The sequence below is a fragment of the Tenrec ecaudatus genome, chromosome 14, assembly GCF_050624435.1.
Source record: "Tenrec ecaudatus isolate mTenEca1 chromosome 14, mTenEca1.hap1, whole genome shotgun sequence".
Classification (NCBI taxonomy): domain Eukaryota; kingdom Metazoa; phylum Chordata; class Mammalia; order Afrosoricida; family Tenrecidae; genus Tenrec; species Tenrec ecaudatus.
Window position 1 is genome coordinate 44164883 of NC_134543.1, and position 17616 is coordinate 44182498.

General features: G+C 43.8%; 3 protein-coding genes across 6 annotated transcripts in view; 1 reads left to right on the forward strand and 2 right to left on the reverse strand.

The window, feature by feature from the left end:
• Positions 1–772, reverse strand: part of SLC38A6 (solute carrier family 38 member 6) — a 72069-nt gene extending 71297 nt beyond the window's left edge. For both annotated transcript variants that reach the window (XM_075532080.1, XM_075532081.1), the window contains exon 1: positions 550–772. In XM_075532080.1, coding sequence (XP_075388195.1) covers positions 550–654 — 105 coding nt within the window. In that variant the 5' untranslated portion in view covers positions 655–772. The remainder of the gene's footprint in view (positions 1–549) is intronic.
• Positions 765–11027, forward strand: TRMT5 (tRNA methyltransferase 5). Of its 3 annotated transcripts, none has more exons than XM_075532078.1 (5): positions 765–881; positions 1989–2626; positions 5362–5486; positions 8980–9634; positions 10649–11027. In XM_075532078.1, exons 1-5 carry the CDS (start codon positions 877–879, stop codon positions 10732–10734), a joined length of 1509 nt encoding a protein of 502 aa, XP_075388193.1. In that variant the 5' UTR covers positions 765–876; the 3' UTR covers positions 10735–11027. The 3 variants fall into 3 exon arrangements, with proteins under 3 accessions (XP_075388193.1, XP_075388194.1, XP_075388192.1); XM_075532079.1 differs by having other exon boundaries at positions 1989–2362; XM_075532077.1 differs by lacking the exon at positions 765–881 and having other exon boundaries at positions 1957–2626.
• A 2430-nt stretch (positions 11028–13457) lies between these two features.
• MNAT1 (MNAT1 component of CDK activating kinase) overlaps positions 13458–17616 on the reverse strand; it is a 206427-nt gene continuing 202268 nt past the window's right edge. Inside the window, exon 8 of the mRNA XM_075530818.1 lies at positions 13458–13910. Within this exon, the coding sequence (XP_075386933.1) occupies positions 13790–13910 (121 nt within the window). The 3' untranslated portion in view covers positions 13458–13789. The remainder of the gene's footprint in view (positions 13911–17616) is intronic.

Consider the following 17616-nt stretch of genomic DNA (forward strand, 5'->3'; position numbering starts at 1 on the left):
ACAATTCATACATACATCAACTGTGTAAAGCACATCTGCACATTCATTGCCCTCATTCTCAAAACATTTGCTCTCCACTTAAGCCCCTGGCATCAGCTCCTCATTTCCCCCCCCCTTCCTCCCAGCTCCCCCACCTGCACCTTTTCACTTGTGGGTTTTGGCAGTGGTTCTCACCCTGTGGGTCGCGACCCCTGGTGGGGATGTCCAACGACCCTTTCACAGGGGTCGCCCGATTCCTCACAGTAGCAAAATGACAGTGATGAAGTAGCAACGAAAGTAATCTTATGGTTGGGGGTCCCCACCACAGGAGGAGCTGCACCAAGGTGGAGGAGTCCTGCTAGGGCAGGACGGGTGTCGCCCACTTTCAAGGGCTCCACTGGATCGCATCTGGAGCTCGGCGGCTGCCTTGGGGATCCTCGCCCCTCCTCGGGCAACACAGAGGGTCTGGGTTTAGCCTCTCCCCGCTCCCCTTCCAAGCCCATTCTCATCCCCGTCTTGGCAAAACTCGAGCAAAGCCACGGGCACCAGGGAGGAGCGACGCCCACTTACGTTGCTTAGCAACGGGCTGGCCTCTTCTGCCTCCGCCTCTTCAGGCTCCTGGGCAGAGACATACCAGCCCCGCTCGACGTTGATGCTCCCCCAGGGCGCCTCCATGTTCGGGGCCGCCGACTGCCGAGCCCGTCTGCGGCCGGGACCCGAGCGCTCCGTCCTCAGCCGCGCCGGGGCGGGGCTGCCCGACGCGTCCTTCCGGCATTCCCAGCCTCCTGGCCCAGGCAGGCGGCGGCGGCGCGATTTGATGACGCCGCCCGCGGAGGCGCGCGGCGATGACGTCACGGCGGCCCGGCCCGGCGACCCATTTCCGACCGGCACCGGAGCATGAGGTGAGCGGTGGGCTCCGGGAGCCGGCGGCGGGACGGCCGGGGTGGCGCGGCGCCGGGGATGAGGTTGACCGCCGGGTGCCGGCTCTCGGAGCCTGGAGCGGTGGTCGCGATGGCCGTCCCGGGCCGCTCGGGGCGCCTCTGCCTCCAGCCACTTGGGCGCCGGAGCATCGCCATGCCTGCCCGCCGCTTGCCCTGGTGCTGAGTGATGTCCGAGTTCGGAGCAATCGGTTTTACGATTTTCACAAACTCTTTGACCGTGGCGGGAACCGAGGCTAAGTGACTGCTGGACCATCCCACGGTCCTCTGCCGGAGCCCGTGTGAACCCAGCGTGCCAAGTTTGACTTCATTGTCCTACACGGTTCCGGCACTGGCCTCGTTCTTTTTCCCGCGGAGACCTCGGGTTGTGCAGTGCAAGGGGAAGACGTGAAGCTGTTGATGCGATGTGCACCCGCGTCTCAGCTAACTTCTCCTCTTCCAAAGCCTCGAGTTGAGGCAGGACGTGTGGAGTAATGCGTCAAAGACAGACAAACAATAGATCTCACAGGGAGGCCAGCCGGTCCTGACTGAAGCCAGTCAGTCTTGAGCCTAATGTCTGTTCAGCCCCCTCTTAGCAACTAGTTAGTAGACTTTGAGTTCACTAACCTACTTTTAAGATTGGCCTCACCCTCTCAAAGGGGATAATGTACGTGTCCGGTCAGCACAGCAGCGGACACAGTCAGCACCCCGAAGAAGATTATTATGAATATTGCCACTGGTAAAGCCACAGATGTAATGACCGATTCATTTAGAGATGACCCTTTAATTCAAACGTTAGCCTTCCTGTTTCAAAGTAGTTCTGTAGGAAATTGTGGGTGCTGAGATTCCATGAGTATGGGGAGGCAAACGAATCACTAGGCCTTCTGTCCTGGCAGCAGGTGGGTTGAAGGCACAAATTGCCTTATCTACCACTAACAAGTCATCCTGACATGGAAAACAATACACTTCATCCACAACACTGAAACTGTCGTTGTCCACATACAACAGCATTTAGAGATCTCTTCTCAAATGCTGTTGTGGACATGCAAGTTGGTAGCTTTGTGGCATTTTAAAAATGATTGTCTTTTGTAGGATCTTATGGCGGCCATTTGGATTCTCAAGAATACTTCTGAAAGTGGGGCACTGGATCAGTACTGAACCCAAACCACCGATTCCACCAGCACAAAAGCTGAGGACATGTGCCCTTGTCTTGGAGGGTCAAAGGAAGCATTTCTCAACCATGCCGGAAGTAGAAGCATGCCGGAGAGACCCTGAATTGTTCTCCCCACCCTCCAGTGTCCGAGGAATGACGGAACTGGATAGAACAGCTTTTACAAAGATGGTCACCATTCCAGTCCTTAAAGTGAGAAAAGAAATAGTCAGTCAATTGATGCGCTCTCTTAAAAGGGCAGCTCTGCAGCGCCCGGGCATAAAACGGGTGATTGAAGATCCTGAAGACGAAGACGGTAGGCTCATTATGTTGGATCCCTATAAAATGTTTTCTTCCGATCCCTTCGAGAAAGCAGAACTCAATCTTTTAAAGCAGCTCGATGTCAGTCCACAGATAACAAGGTATAATTTGGAACTAACTTATGAAAACTTCAAGTCAGAGGAAGTTTTGAAAGCTGTGCTTCCTGAAGGCCAGGATGTGACGTCTGGGTTCAGCAGAATTGGGCACATCGCCCACCTGAACCTTCGCGATCACCAGCTGCCTTTCAAGCATCTAATTGGTAGGTGTGTCGTTATTAATGTTCAAGTGCTAGGGAGCAATTCTAGCAAGACCTAGTTTTCGTTCTGAAAATGTTTTTATAAATAGCGAATTACAGAAGTGGGCATTTAACCATTCTAGCTTTAGGCTGGGTCTTGAGCTACATCTTGAAAATGCCCTTTTGGGGTAGTTTTTATGGAGTCTGTTGTGGCCCCCAGCTAGAACTGTGCTCCACAGGGGTTCAGCTGCTGGCTGGCTTTTCTGAAGTGGCTCTCCCCAGATCTCTTTTCCCAGGTGCTTCTGAGTGGTTAGCAGCCCAGCACATCCAGGGCTTGTACCACCCTGGGACATCACTCCAGAGTCAGAAAAAGCAAAAAAACACTGCCATCAAGTCAGTCCTGACTTACACTGACCCTATTGGACAGAGTAGAAGTAACTGCCCCCTAGACTGCCACATCTTTCTCCAGAGCTGGTGGGTTCGAAGCATCACCAAGCTACCAGTTGGCGAATGTGCTAACCACTGCACCACCAGGGCTCCTTCCAGAGTCGTAGCCCATGGAACTCCACTGTCATGGAGTCCACCCCAACTGGCAGGGTCTCTGTGTGGTTTCTGATGCTGTACATCTTGACAGGAGCTGACCACCTCACCTTTCTCCCTTGGAGTAGTTAGTGGATTCGAGCCAAGGACCTTTTAGTGACCAGTCCAACGTTTACGCAGCAGCATCGCCAGGTGTCAGTCCGAGCTTTTATTTAAAGTGCGGTATAAGTTAAAGATCCATTTGATCCAATTAATCTACTGTATCTATTAAACTTTAATCACTTGCCTTGGCAGAACTGGCAGCTGCAGTGAACGGAGTACCTTGTTGGGGAACAAGACTCGTTAGACTGTTGGGTGCTAGTTTCTTACTTTTGGGAGTTCTATAGTCACAAGTCAATAATACTTATTGAGCCTCTTCTGTATGTTAAGGACCATACTTTGATTGTATTTTTACTGCTCCATGCCCATGGGAACCCTGATGGTATTGTTGAGTAAACGTTGGACTGCTAACCACAAAGTCAGTGGTTCAAACCCATCAGCTACCCCTTGGGTGAAAGATGAGGCTATCCGCTCCAGGCAAGATTTAGTCTTGAAAACCTATGTAGGGGCACTATATGTCAGAACCAACTTGATGGTAATGGGTTAGTCTTTAAGAAATGATGCTTTTGCTCATATTTGGGTTGTACTGGATTTGAGCCTGGCTTCCTAATTCTGTAGGACAAAAAGGCAAGAATGAGTCAGAAGTCACAATTTTCCTTATATAAATATTTGATATACATGCCGTCTCCAGGTAAATAATTTATTTTTATTTTTAAATGCATCTGTTAGGAATTCTGGGAATCATTTTGACAGTAGCCTGCATCAGTAGGCGTTCAGGCGGGTACCGTGGTGCATGGCCTGTCTCTTGATGAAGGGGCAGATAACGTACAGTAGGAGCACAATAAACACTTAGGCAGACCCAGATCCTTGTGACTGGGGCTGGGTGTAAGTGAGTCCACTGCCTACTTTAACTCCAAAGGCCCTTTGGCATTCCTTCGTTATTGCCTCTTTCATAGAGAAGCAGGCATGGGGTCAGGAGCCCTCACGGTACCCTAGTTCCCGTGCAGCTCTTTAAAGGTAAAACAGGCTCATATTGTGCCAATTTTTAAATGTTTACTATAGACTTTCAGAATAAGCTTTGTAAAAAATACTATCTCATTACAAATTAAACTAATGCACCTTCAAAATTGAATTCTGATACTTGAAACAAAGTAGGGTAAGAGCAATGATTGGTTTGTTGATGATGTATTCAGAAGCAAGTGCCTAATTTTGAGAGAGAGATGCTGGACAAACTGGTGGTGTTATATTCAGTACTGTTATGAACTGACAGATCAAGTTGTCCTTAGGCAATGGGAGAGCATGTACCTTAGAAATGCTGTGAGTGAAATGTTTTAAGACAAAAAATAAGTTTGGAATAAGTCCTCAATATACTATTTTGGTATATGATTCTCTATGATCATTGTAGCTTGTCTGTTCTGGCAAATGTTTGAGAAAAAGAACCAATTAAGTAAATAAACTTTTATTTTGCTGTGACGCTAAAAGAATCTGTTTGTTTTAGATGGAAAGGTGGTTTGGCTGACATATAGTGCCAAAGTGGAAGCATTTGTTTCAAGCACACAGTAAAGCAAGCATTTGCTTGGAAGCCAGTGGGAACAAGCCGGTGTTTTTGTGGGTGTTTTCTGAGACCATTTGTTGCCAGTATTCCTCCATCTCTTTCCTTCCATGCAGTTCCAGTTCCTTCCTTGATGCCGTCTTGCTTACTTGTGCTGGAATACTGGAAGTTTAGTAAAAGCATGGAGGCTCACAGAGTTGTAATAATCTGCTGAATTTTGAGGCTTGCCTGCCACTCTCCACAGGGAGGGAGCTCTGGTGGCGTAGTAGGCCAGACCTCGGGCTGCTAACTGCAGGATGGGCTGTGTGAACATACCAGCTGCTCCCGAGGGGGAAGCTGAAGATATTCCCTCCCCTTAAGATTTCTAGCCTCAGAAACCCTGGGGAGCATTTCTGCTCTGTCCCATAGGGTCATGAGTCAGAGTCGACTTGGAGGACAGTGAGTTTGGTTTGGCGTTCTTACACACCGTAAGGAGTTACTGTCTTATGAGCCATTAGAAAGTACACTTCCTTCAGTTTCACATTTGCAACCAATAGGCAGTCTTATGAATTTTCATCTTTTCTTTTAGGCCAAGTTATGATAGACAAAAATCCAGGAATCACTTCCGCAGTAAATAAAATCAATAATATTGACAACACTTATCGAAATTTCCAAATGGAAGTGCTGTCTGGCGAGGAGAACATGATGACCAAGGTATGGGGTGTATGTTATCATCTTCTGCTGTGGATTATCAAGATTCTCCAAGAGTCAGAAGCCAGGATTTGAAAAGTATTTCTAGCACCCAGCGTTGATGCGTCTGTGAGACTGTGAGCCCTAGCGTAGGCATGAGGACGAAAGGGGACACAGAAAGTGTGTGGTACTGGCTCAGTCTTTTTTATTTTTTAAATCCTTTTATTGGAGGCTCTTACAACTCTTATATCACCGTCCGTCCGTCCGTCCGTCCATCCATCCATCCATCCATGGTGTCAAGCACATTTGTACATTTGTTGCCATCATCATTTCAAAACATTTGCCTTCTACTTGAGCTCTTGGTATCAGCTTCTCATTTTTTCCCACCCACCCTCCTTCCTGAAACCAACTTGATGATTTATAGTTTTTTTCCATGTATTACACTGTAGCTCACTGTCTTAAATAGGCTGCAGCATCCTAGTAGTAGGAATTTATTCTAAGGATCTAATTGGACAAAATAGTAAAATGGTTTAGTTTCTCCACGATAGGTTTTATAATAAAATAAGCAAACATATAAAGCCACCTAAATGTTCATCAGTACAGAATTAGTTAAATTCAAGTGTAGCAATAATGTGGTCATTAATCATTAGAGGTTCTAGGGAGAAGTGATCGCAATGATCGACACACAAACCACCACCACCCCCACGCCAGGGGACGAACAACAGAAATGTTTCTGGCAAAGGGAGATAGCAATCAGTGTAAGAAATGAAATAATAATTTATAAGTTATTAAGTGTTCACAAGTGGAGGAGGAAGGGAGGGAAAAAAGAAGAGCTGATACCAAGGGCTCCGATAGAAAGTAAATGCTTAGAAAATGATGATGGCAACATATGTACAAATAGGTTTGATACAATTGATGTATGGAACCTTTTAAGAGCTGTAAGAGCCCCCGATAAATTATTTTTTTAAAGTCACCCATTGGTAAATTAAGTGATATACAAAGGAAGATACAAGACAGGCTCTATAGTGATTCCATTTTATTAAATATGTGGATATGCACGTAAGAGGGGCCCTCAGGGAGCTCATGGGAAGATGCTGTTCACCTTCCAATTCCATAACCCGTTTGCAGTCCCCTCACACGGGGGCAAGTGAAAAGTATTGTTACTAGGATCCCAGCGCAGGCGCACACCGGCTCATTGTGAATGAGATGTGTTGAAGCATGTCTCTGAGGGCAGTGCGCTGCTCTCTTCTCCCGCTAGTCCCAGCCTCAGTCTCAGGGGGCGTCAGAAAAAGAGCTCACCAAAACCCTGACTTCTCAGGGGACCTGCCGAATGAGTTGAGTTCAAGGTAGAGAGGTCAGCTCCGAAGGTGATGTATTTTAGGATTCCCAAGGGGTAATCTGAGCATATTTTCTCAAAGGACATAGGACGATTCCAGGGGCTTATTAGGAAAGTTTTTAGAAGATTGAGGAAAGGGCCAGGAGAGTTGCGCTGAGGAATTGATTCCGTCAGGACAGTGCACCTGCGCATTCTTCACGGGTGGCTAGGGCTGTACTAGGAGACCTTTGTGGAAAAACCTTACTCCCTCCACCCTTCAACCCTGTCTTGCCCCTTCAGACTGTTTGTTCCACAAACCTGACTATTGAGGAGGCCAGTGCTACTGTCTTGACGTGTATAAATCAGGCCATTCTTTCAGGGACGGCTTAGAGATGGCAGTGCTGCCATGAGACAGGTACAGACCAGATGGAGGAGATGGACATTTCGCTATTTTTGTTTAATATTTCACTGTTTTTGTTTAACAAACATTTCCTTTGATTTGGTAGCTGTGCTTTTTAAAAAAATAATTATTGTGAGCTCTTACAGCTACAACAATCTATAATTCAATCCGATCAAACGTAATTGTACAATTACTGCCACCATCAGTTTCCAAACATTTGCTTTCTTCCTAAATGCTTGATCTCAGCTCCCGTGTATCCCTTCTTCCCCCCTCCTGCCCCCCAGGAACCTTTATTGTTATGCTTTTTGACTTCGCTTCTGTTTACAACGGAATGTAAATAGTGGCTCTCTTTCTACATGCGGTCTTTATGTTCTTACTGAAGGAGCAAGCTCAGGGCTGTTGAGCGTACCTTGAGGTTAACATTTCAAACCCATCAGCTGCTCGGCGCTGCTGGAGAAAGATGACGCTGTATGCTCCTGTACAGATTTACACTCTCAGAAACCCTACATTGCTGCGAGTCACAGTCGACTCGATGGAGCTGGACCCTAAGTTTGGTTTGGGTCCTGATTTCAGTGGACATAAAGTCATATTTGTTAGTAGCTTCACAAATACTGTAGTTGATCCTCATTATCTGTGAATTCCATATTAGGTGTTGACAGTGTTTCGTCATTAGATTTACAGAACTGAAGAACTCCAGCCTTTTGTTTCTTCATCCATAAAATTAAGGGACGTAAATAATGGGCAGTTTTACCCCACAACTAATTTTGGTTTGGTTTGGTTTTCTGTCATAATACGGAGCCCTGCTGGCACAGTGGTGCTCCACTGCTGCTCTGAGAGAGGCCGGTGAGGCAGTTGGCTTCCTTAAAGATGTGTCGCCGTGGAAACCCTATGCCCCGCCATGTAGGGAGTTGCTGAGAGTCGGAATCGACTCATCAGCGGTGGGTTTTATCATAATCCCAAAGAAGTGGTTGAAAGTCTTCACTTTCTTTCTAAGACGAGCTTCGTTGTATATACTTGGTTTATCCAAGAAAATTGGGAAATGTAAAAAAATGGTAATGATTTCCTATATAATGGCTCTAATTTATAAACAAAAAACTTGTAACAGAATACCTCAATGTCATATCATATGTCTGCCACGCCTGTTACAGATGGAAAACCAAGAGGAAGGAAGCCGGCGCCGTGTACATGTTCTACCTCCAAACCAGCTGTTCTCATGCAGCTGTGCCTCATGTACTTTTCGAGTTCAGGGGCTTTCCTTCTCCATCTAGTAACATGCGAGTATTAAGCCAATCAGTTGGCACATGTGTAAAAAGTCATATGGTTTGCAAAATATTTGTTGGTCCTTTAAGATGAGAGAGACCATTTGGCTCTAAAGAGCTAACTTTTCTCATTACTCTAGTGAAAGGTATTTAGAGGCTTTTGATGTAGCATAAATACCAGGATTCTAGTTAAAAGCCCTTAAACGCACTCTTATTTACTCTATGAGGAAAGGTGTGTGTGTGTGTGTGTGTGTACACACACCAAACCAGCTGTCTTTAGTTAATTCCAAGTCATCATGATGCCATGCATGTCACAGTAGAGCTGTGCTCCAAAAGGTTGCCAGTGGCTGTTTCAGCAGATGACGGGCACCTTGGTGTAGACGCGAACTTACAATCTGTGGGGTAGCAGCTGACCGGCACGTTGTTTGTACAATCCAAGGGCTCCTGTATACAGACCCCCCCCCCATATTTTTTAAAAACATTGATCGGTGCCTGGAATTTGAGAGTAAGCACTTTACTCACAAGTATAATATTCTTTTTCAGGTGCGAGAAAACAACTACAACTATGAATTTGACTTTTCCAAAGTCTATTGGAATCCCCGTCTCTCCACAGAGCACAGCCGCATCACAGAACTTCTCAGACCTGGGGATGTCCTATTTGATGTTTTTGCTGGGGTTGGGCCATTTGTCATTCCAGCAGCAAAGAAAAATTGCACTGTATTTGCCAACGATCTCAATCCGGAATCCCATAAGTGGCTAGTGCACAATTGCAAATTAAATAAAGTGGACCAAAAAGTAAAAGTCTACAACTTGGATGGGAAGGACTTCCTTCAAGGACCAGTGAGAGAAGAGTTAGTGCGGCAGTTGGAACCGTTGTCAAGAGAAAGAAAACACTCTGTGCATGTGGTCATGAACTTGCCTGCTAAGGCTGTAGAGTTTCTCGGTGCCTTCAAATCGCTTTTAGATGGGCCGCCTTGCCGTAGTGAGCAGCTTCCCATAGTGCACTGCTACAGCTTTTCCAAAGATGCTCATCCTGCTGAGGATGTTCAGCAACAAGCTGGAGCTGTGTTAGGGGCGTCCTTGGAGGCATGCAGCTCGGTTCACCTAGTGAGAAATGTGGCCCCTAATAAGGAAATGTTGTGCATCACCTTTCAGATTCCTGCTGCTGTCCTCTACAAGAACCAAGCCAGAAACCTAGGTAGGCCCGGATATATCTCTTCACTTAAGTCACATGGTTGGTATAATGGTTACACATTGGGCTGCAGTTTGAAATAACCAGCCACTCCACAGGGAAAGTACTAGGTTTTCTACTTCCATAAAGAGTGAGTCTCGGAAATCCAGAGAGGCAGTTCTACCCTGTCCCAGAGGGTTGCTGAGTCAGGATCCACTCTGATGGCAGTTGGTTTTAGTTAGACTCATTGCTTATCCACTCTGGCTATCCAGCAAGTTTGTTTGCGTTTATGACAATTAGTGCAAAATCTAACCATACTCACCAACGAGATTTTGTGCATTAACCAAGTTTGGGGGGAAGAGTAGTGCTGGAGGTAATGGTTAAGGTAAGCTTGGCAACTTGGCTGGGGCATGATTCTCACAGACTAGACAGTTCTGCAATGATGTCGTCAGCTTCCATTTTGATCTGCAGTGGCCATCCTCCATTTCCCTCTACTCTCAACTCACTTCCATCGAATCAGTGCTGACTCATGGTGACCTGGTGTGGATTTTTGAGACTGTGTACGGGAGTAGAAGGCCCAGTCTTTCTCCTGAGAAGCTACTAGGTGGCTTTGAACTACTGACATGTGGATTGCAGCCCAACACATAACCACTACGCCACCGGGCTCTCCAGTCCCCCCTGTGTGCAGATTATTTCATAAAGACTTGGTCTCTGTAACCTGACCATGTCAGTAAGTGAGGAGTGGGAGTAGTTTACATTCCTTAGTAAATCTGGAAAGCGGAAGGCTAAATCTTGTTACCCAGATTCAGGAACCCGCTGCCAACTAGTCAATTATGACTAGTTTCTGTGAATCTCATGAAGTTTAGTATGTATGCTGTTCCATAAAATAGTGGATGATTTTGTTAAAATATAAGTCCCTATTAATACAGTAGTCCTATTTAAGTTGACTAGATTGCAAGTCTCTGAAATGCCTGTATTATGTAGTCCAGTTTTCAAATGTTAAACACCTTACCTAAAATATGTTTTCTGACTTTGTTACAGAGAATCGTGAAGAACCACCTCTTAAACGGCAGAAGACAGAGAAAGCCTTTCCCGAAGAAAAAATACAAATAGCAGCAGACATTTAAATGGAATAGTTTCTCTCTTAGACTTTTATATAGTAAACTACAATTTATGATTTTAAAAAATGTTAGCAATTTCGTAACTATTGAGCCATTGTGTTGAGATTTTTAGATCAAGGGGTAAGTGAACCATGCCTCGCAGCTCAAGTCTGACCCACCCCAACTTTCTGTATGGCCCACAAGCCAAGAATGGGGATTAACAGTTTTAATGGTTCGCAGAATCACACGAATATTTTGTGACACGAGAATTATATGACATTCAAGTTTCAGAATCAGAAGTAAAATTTCTATGCAAACAGGATGTGCTCATTTCTTAACTCATTGCCCGTCGTTGCTTTCTGGCTGTTCTGTGGTACCGTGGAGCGGGATGTGCCGCATAATGAGCCAGTGTATAACAGGGAAACCCGGCCGGGTGCTGTGCCACCGTCACAGCTGTTGTGTTGGAGCTTACTGTTGCTACCCACTGCGTCTATCCATCTTGTTGAGGATCTTTCTCTGGTTTGCTAATTCGCTACCAAGCCTCTCTGTAGGTACTGAGCTCACCTGATAAAACTGTCCAAAGTATGTGAAACCAGACCTTGTCATCCTTGCTTCTGAGGTGACCAATCTAGCTATACTTCTTCCAGGGCAGGTTTGTTCTTCTGTTAGTCCACAGTACTTTCTATTTTATTCACCAACACTATAATTCATAAACCAATTACTGTATATACCCGTGTGTAAACCGAGTTTTTCAGCAATTTTTTGTGCAGTTTTTGTGGTAAAATTAGGTGCCTCGGCTAATATTTGAGTTGGCTTATACTCGATTGTATACATTACATTCTCCAATTTTCTTAATTCATTTCACACATACACTATAGCTTGGGTCAGGCCCACCTTTTCAAATAGACAACCCTGTTCTTTAAAACTAAGTGGGCCTTAGGCAGCAGATTTGCCCAATGTAGTGTGTCCTTTGATTTTTTGACTTGCTTCCATGACATTGATTTTTGGATCCAGTAAAATAAATCCTTGGCCACTTTGATCTTTTCTCCTTTTATCATAATGCTGTGTATTGGTCTAGTTGTGAGGATTCGTGTTGTCTTAAGACAATGGTAATCCATACTCCTTGATCTTCATTAGTCCTTTCAACAAGCCATGCCGGTCTTTTCTGCCTATCAAAGGTTGTTGATGAGACTCTAATCCTGAAGCTGTGTTTTTCATATAGCCCAGGTTTCTCATATTATTTGGCTCAGCATACATATCACATAATTATGGTGAAGGGATATAGCCTGGTGCACACCTTTCCTGATTTTAAACCAAAAAGTCTTCCCTTGTTCCACTGCGATGAGTGCTTCTGTGTACAGTGAGTTCCTCATGAGCACAGTGACGTTTGCTGGAATTCTCCATGTGGTCCCACATGCTCCTCCGGGTGACCCATTGTTTTGATCCACACACTCTAATGCATTTGCAGAGTCGATAAAACAAGGAAATATTGTGCTGGTATTTGTCTTAGGCAATATCAAATATTTTTGGCTCCAGCTTTGTTTCAATTTCTATAATAAAGTAGGCTCAATTTAAAACAAGTCTTAATGTTAAGTATAATATCAAAATATTCTGTTTACTCATTTGATGTAAATGTGTTATTAAGGTACTGAGAACAGGGAACAGTTCTTCAGACGGGGTGTTTTATTTTGGCAGTTAAAAGCAGCAGTCTGAACCATGAGACCAGTGACACTGGCCTTCTCTTCCCCTGGAAAAGCCAGTTTCAATTGGGGAATACCTACCACACAAAAGGAATAAGATCCGTCTGGTGTAGTTTGACAGAACTAGACTTGATTTTTAAAAACCTGTGTTCTAATCCTGGCTTTTACGGACTAATATGTATGATCATGGCCCAGTAGATTATTTGGTTTTCTTATTTATCAAAAAATAGCGTGTGTACAGATAAGATGCATGTTTGAAAGTACCTATTCTGTAAAATAAAATGGAGTCATTAATATAGGGATATCACTCCTCGTGGTACCACAAATCTTGTTTCACAAAACTAACCAGGTGTAAGCATCAGTTATAATGTACATTTAACAAAATTCCTTAATTTTTCTTGAGAAACCATGTCCCATCTCATGGTCTATGTGGCAGACTCAAACAAGACTGAGATGGTGCAAAACATCCATCCTATCTACATCCCAACGTGTTAAGGAAAACCTTGGGCATAATAAAAGCTTTTGAAGTTCAACAGAAAACTATCGGAGTCTGCAATTTATAAAGAGGGAAATTTCACTGAAAAGGTACCTTTTCTAGTCTCTAAGGTTTCGTCATAAAGTGAGCTCACATCTGAGGTGAACGGTGCCATTTAGGTATTAAATTTTATTAACTTCTTTGAAATTTGTCATTAAAGTAGGGTTATACTGTGCTCTGGTTTAGCCTGTGTGGTTCACAGCTGGGAACTCTAGCACCTTGATCAAGGCTTGCCCCACTTTCCACAGCTTCAAACACTTACTGGGTCCCCAACACTGAAAAAGGAACATTGTCACAGGTCAGGTTTTACTTGCCACAACCTGCAGGTTCAAGAAAATATGTCCACTTGTCTGGACTAGTTTTAAGAAGACATTGGGAAAAAAAGGAGTTGGGGGAACATTTTATGAGAAGAAATAACAGACTTGGAATATTAACACTAAATGTTGTAATCAAAAAGGCATTTAAAATGTGTTCAAGTAAAACACTAATAAGAGAAAAACCACAAAATTTAATATAAAGTCTAGCTTTATTTTTAAAACAATTTTACAAGTCTGTCTGTTAACCTCAAACTTACATAGGTGAATTAGCAATATCTTCCATCAGATGGCTTACGGCCTTAGTCCCTCAGAAGAATGGAAGTGAAAATATCAATCTTTTTCACAACATGCATCCACCGTAACACCCAGGTTAACTCTGAAGTGCTCTCTATAAAGACTGGCATATAGCTATGCAACACAATTCTGTGGTGGTGCAGCTGCCTGGGGCTACAACTTTACAAGCTTGCTTTACTGTTGCCAACTGCTGGTTCTGCTCCACGGTCCAAATCTTGTAAAGTAGGAAGGAAAAGTTAACTGGGCTGCCAGAAAAGCCCACTGAACGCATCCTGCAGCGCCCGGTGACACGCCAGGGAAGAAGTGTAGCCTCCAGCAAGGTCCTGTGGAGCGGCTGCTCGGACATGGCTTAGGTACCTGAAAGGAAGCACAAAAGGGCAGCACTGACATACACCGCGTGTAGAAAACTGGTAGCATTTTTAAAACAACAGTAAAACTCACATTTTCAAAGGAATTCTGCAACCAAAATGCTGAGACTACACATGGATGGCTGCCTTCCAAGAAGAAACGTGCAAGTGCATGGAACGCCTAAGCTTCAAAACTATCTGAGCGCCGCCGCCCCTCACCCAAGAGCAATAGCCGTCCTACCTCTGCTGAAAAGGGGACTTCGGAAAATGCTCTCTAAGAAATATCTGGGATGGAGCCTAGGTTCAAACTAATGTCCCAAATCACAAATATAGAGAACTTACAAAATCTCACAAGACAGCCCATCTCACTTCTTTCTCTCCAGTGGCCCACTTCTTTGCCGCGCTACCACAAACCAACATTTATGTTTGTCCCTAGGTCATGAGATGGGCAGGGAAGCCAATTTGGAAATTGGTTTCAGCAAATCTGGAATACTATACAAAGGAATATGGATAATTCATTTATCCAAAGATAATCTTTACACATTTTTAAGTGAATATACGAGCGGGTATACACAAGGGATTTTTTTTCCCCCCAAAGCTACGTATTTAAAAAAAAAATTTTTTTTAACAAAACAACTTTATCACCTGCAAAGTACTCTCCATTACACTTAATGTATTTGACAAATCTGCAATTCCATTCTTGGAAACATTTTTCAAAGTCATCTGTTTGGATGGCTGACAGCATCTCCCTCATCTTTTTTCCTTCTACTTCGTCAAGTCGCTGACCTTTCATATCCCTCTTCATTAGCAGAAACAAAAAGAAGTCACATGGAGTGAGTGAGGTCAGGTGAGTAAGGTTCATGGGGCAAGAGAGGCATGCTGCTTTTGGTCCAAAACCAGACGCACTGAGATGGCTGCGTGAGCAGGTGTACTGCTGGGTTGGCAAAACCAGTCCCCCGTGTGCCACAAATCAGGCCCTTCCACCCCCCCACCCCCCAGTTATGCAGTCTTCAGATCTTCAAAATAGAAAGCTTCAGGAAGTTGATGGGCGTCTATAACAAGGTTTGTCATCACTAGACATTTCACCTTTTTTTAGAAAGAAAACCATTTAGAAACTTGAGTTTTCCCCATAGCATGCTGTCCTTATAAGTTGTGGTCAACATCACAACAGTTTCTGTGACATTTTTCCCAAGCAGGAAACAAAATTTCACAGCCGCCCACTGTTCTCTTAAATTAGTCATTAAAATAAAAAGGTTCAAGTGCTGTTATGAAAATATTCAGTGACAAGAGAGAACCTTCCCAGGTGATGCCACTGGGTGCACTAACTCAGAGTGAGTTGTTGGATGCTCGCCTAGCGGGAAAAATGCATACTCCGCCCAGTGGAGCTTTTTCCATTTTTTTGTGTGTGTGTGTGGGAATACCCTCCCCAAAAGTCTAGTGAACTAGAATTTTAGTATGATTAATCTGGAAGTGGAATATACATTTGAAAACAAACGAGAATACCATCTGACTTTGGTAAGCAGTTAAAGTAAACAAGAGTCCACTGGTTTCCTGGGATATTTGCCTGGCATCTTTTTAAAAGAATATACTTAGCCAAACATGTTTAAATGATTAAAGTTATCTGTGACAAGTCACTAAGTTGTTTTTAGAGAGCACTCAATCAAATTATTATTTTGGTTTTAAAAACAGAAGAAGAGACCCTATTTACTTCAATCATAAACATAGTCTTTAAACAATTGTAAATGTCTGCATTGACGAAGGTAGATAAAAGAGCTTGAAAAACAAGATAATCCTAGCCAAAGAAAAAGCAGCTTGCTAGCATGACTACCAGCACAGCCAGAAAACAAATATTCCAGCTTTGCTTTAATGCTGAGTTCAGAAACCACATTGTTTCTTGAGGCCTCAGGAAGTAGGAGCTTCACTGGCCTTAGAATTACCAGTGCAGCAAAAGAATAAATCAGGTACCACAACATTTTAATAACTTGGAAACTTTTCTATTCATTCATTCAAACTTCCTGTGTGTCAAGCATTTGATGCATGAGCAAACTATTATTTCTAACATAATAACAAGTCTGCTTTTCATTTGTATTCATGTTTAATAAGCCTGTGTGATTAAAAAATATATGGCAATATAAGAGACCAAATCGAAAAAGCAGTCAAAGTAAGACACAGTCTACAGCCCCCGGAACTGGCTGTAATTTATTCACACTGCCACCAATCAAGGTGTTAACTTCATTCTTTGCTTCTCTGCCAAGGGGGAGGGGAAATGGGAGGTGGGAGGGAATTCATATTTATTGAGGAACAATCTCAGTTTTTTTGACAATATACATATGTTAGTTTTTAAATTTTCCAAAAGCTGTACAATTATTTATAAATTATACACGTATAGTATGATTCTAAGGGAGAAAAGAGACCCCAAATTCAAAACAAATTTATAAAAACAAAGTCCTGGTTATGAAGTCTTAAACAGGACAAAGAAAAATCATCTGCATGAGAGATCATCATCACAAGGGCATTATGGTGTCCAAGGATTCATAGACATTCAGTCACTTAAACAGTCTGTGGAGAACAAAGGAAACTTCCAAAATCCTGAGTGAGGGAGATCAATTCACAGGTCCAGACAGGACACAAGAAATAGGGAAGGGGCTGTCTGTCCCGGGGATACCAACAATACTGCAGGTTCGCAAAGCTTACACAACTGTTTCAGGGCCCTCTGATCAAAGGCTGTCAGGGTTGTAATGTTGAAGGATTCCGCTGGCAACATGTTTAACATTACAGGAAGCACCAAGTCAGTGGAAGGAGTCACTGTAGCCCCCCCACCCCCACTCAATCCATGTTCAATCATTTCACAACCAAGTTGTACAAAAGGAAGTGGTCTAAACTGCATTGAAGGCACTAGCAAAAGCAAGGCTCCAGGAATTGATGGAATACCAAATAAAATGTTTTGAACAAGATGATGAAGCACTAGAAGCACTCACTAGTCTGCCCAGAAACCTTAAAGAGTTACCTGGCCAACTGACCGGAAGAAAGGCGTATGTGTGCCCATTACAGAGGAAGGTGAGGGAACAGAATGCAGAAATTACTGAACAATATCAATATTAGGACAGTAAAATTTTGGTGAGGATTAAAAAAAAACCGGTGACACTCATGAAAAGGCGGTTGCAATAGCCCATTAGCTCGAGAGCACCGTTCCCTTTCTGACACACACGGGGTCACGCGCTGGAACTGATCCACCAGGACTTTGTCCACACACCAGATGATGCTCTATCACTCTCATTTCTTTCTTCAGACCCTCAAAAGAGCACAGCTACTGACTTCTGGCACAATTCAAGCACCACAGTCTGATGCCTATCAACCTCAAGAAGTCAACGATAATAAATAAGCAGTGGTTTCTGTAGCTGTGATACAAACCACGGAGCAACTGACTGTTTGGATTCATCACATGCTGGTACAACTTGCTTCTGGGAAAGTTGAGTCATACCTTCTCTAGCTTGGCAATTCAAGCATAAACTTGGAGTGTGCATACAACTTTTTATATGTTCTCCTGAGAAACCTGAAACAGCTGCACTGCTGGCAAGAAAACACAGGACCACCAGTAAAATCCCCCAAACAGTTGCATCTTTTAATTTATGACTGTGCACTGCTTCTATAAAGAATATATAAAACAGTTCAACTTTCATAGGTAAAACATAATAAGCAGTCATACTCATTGATGT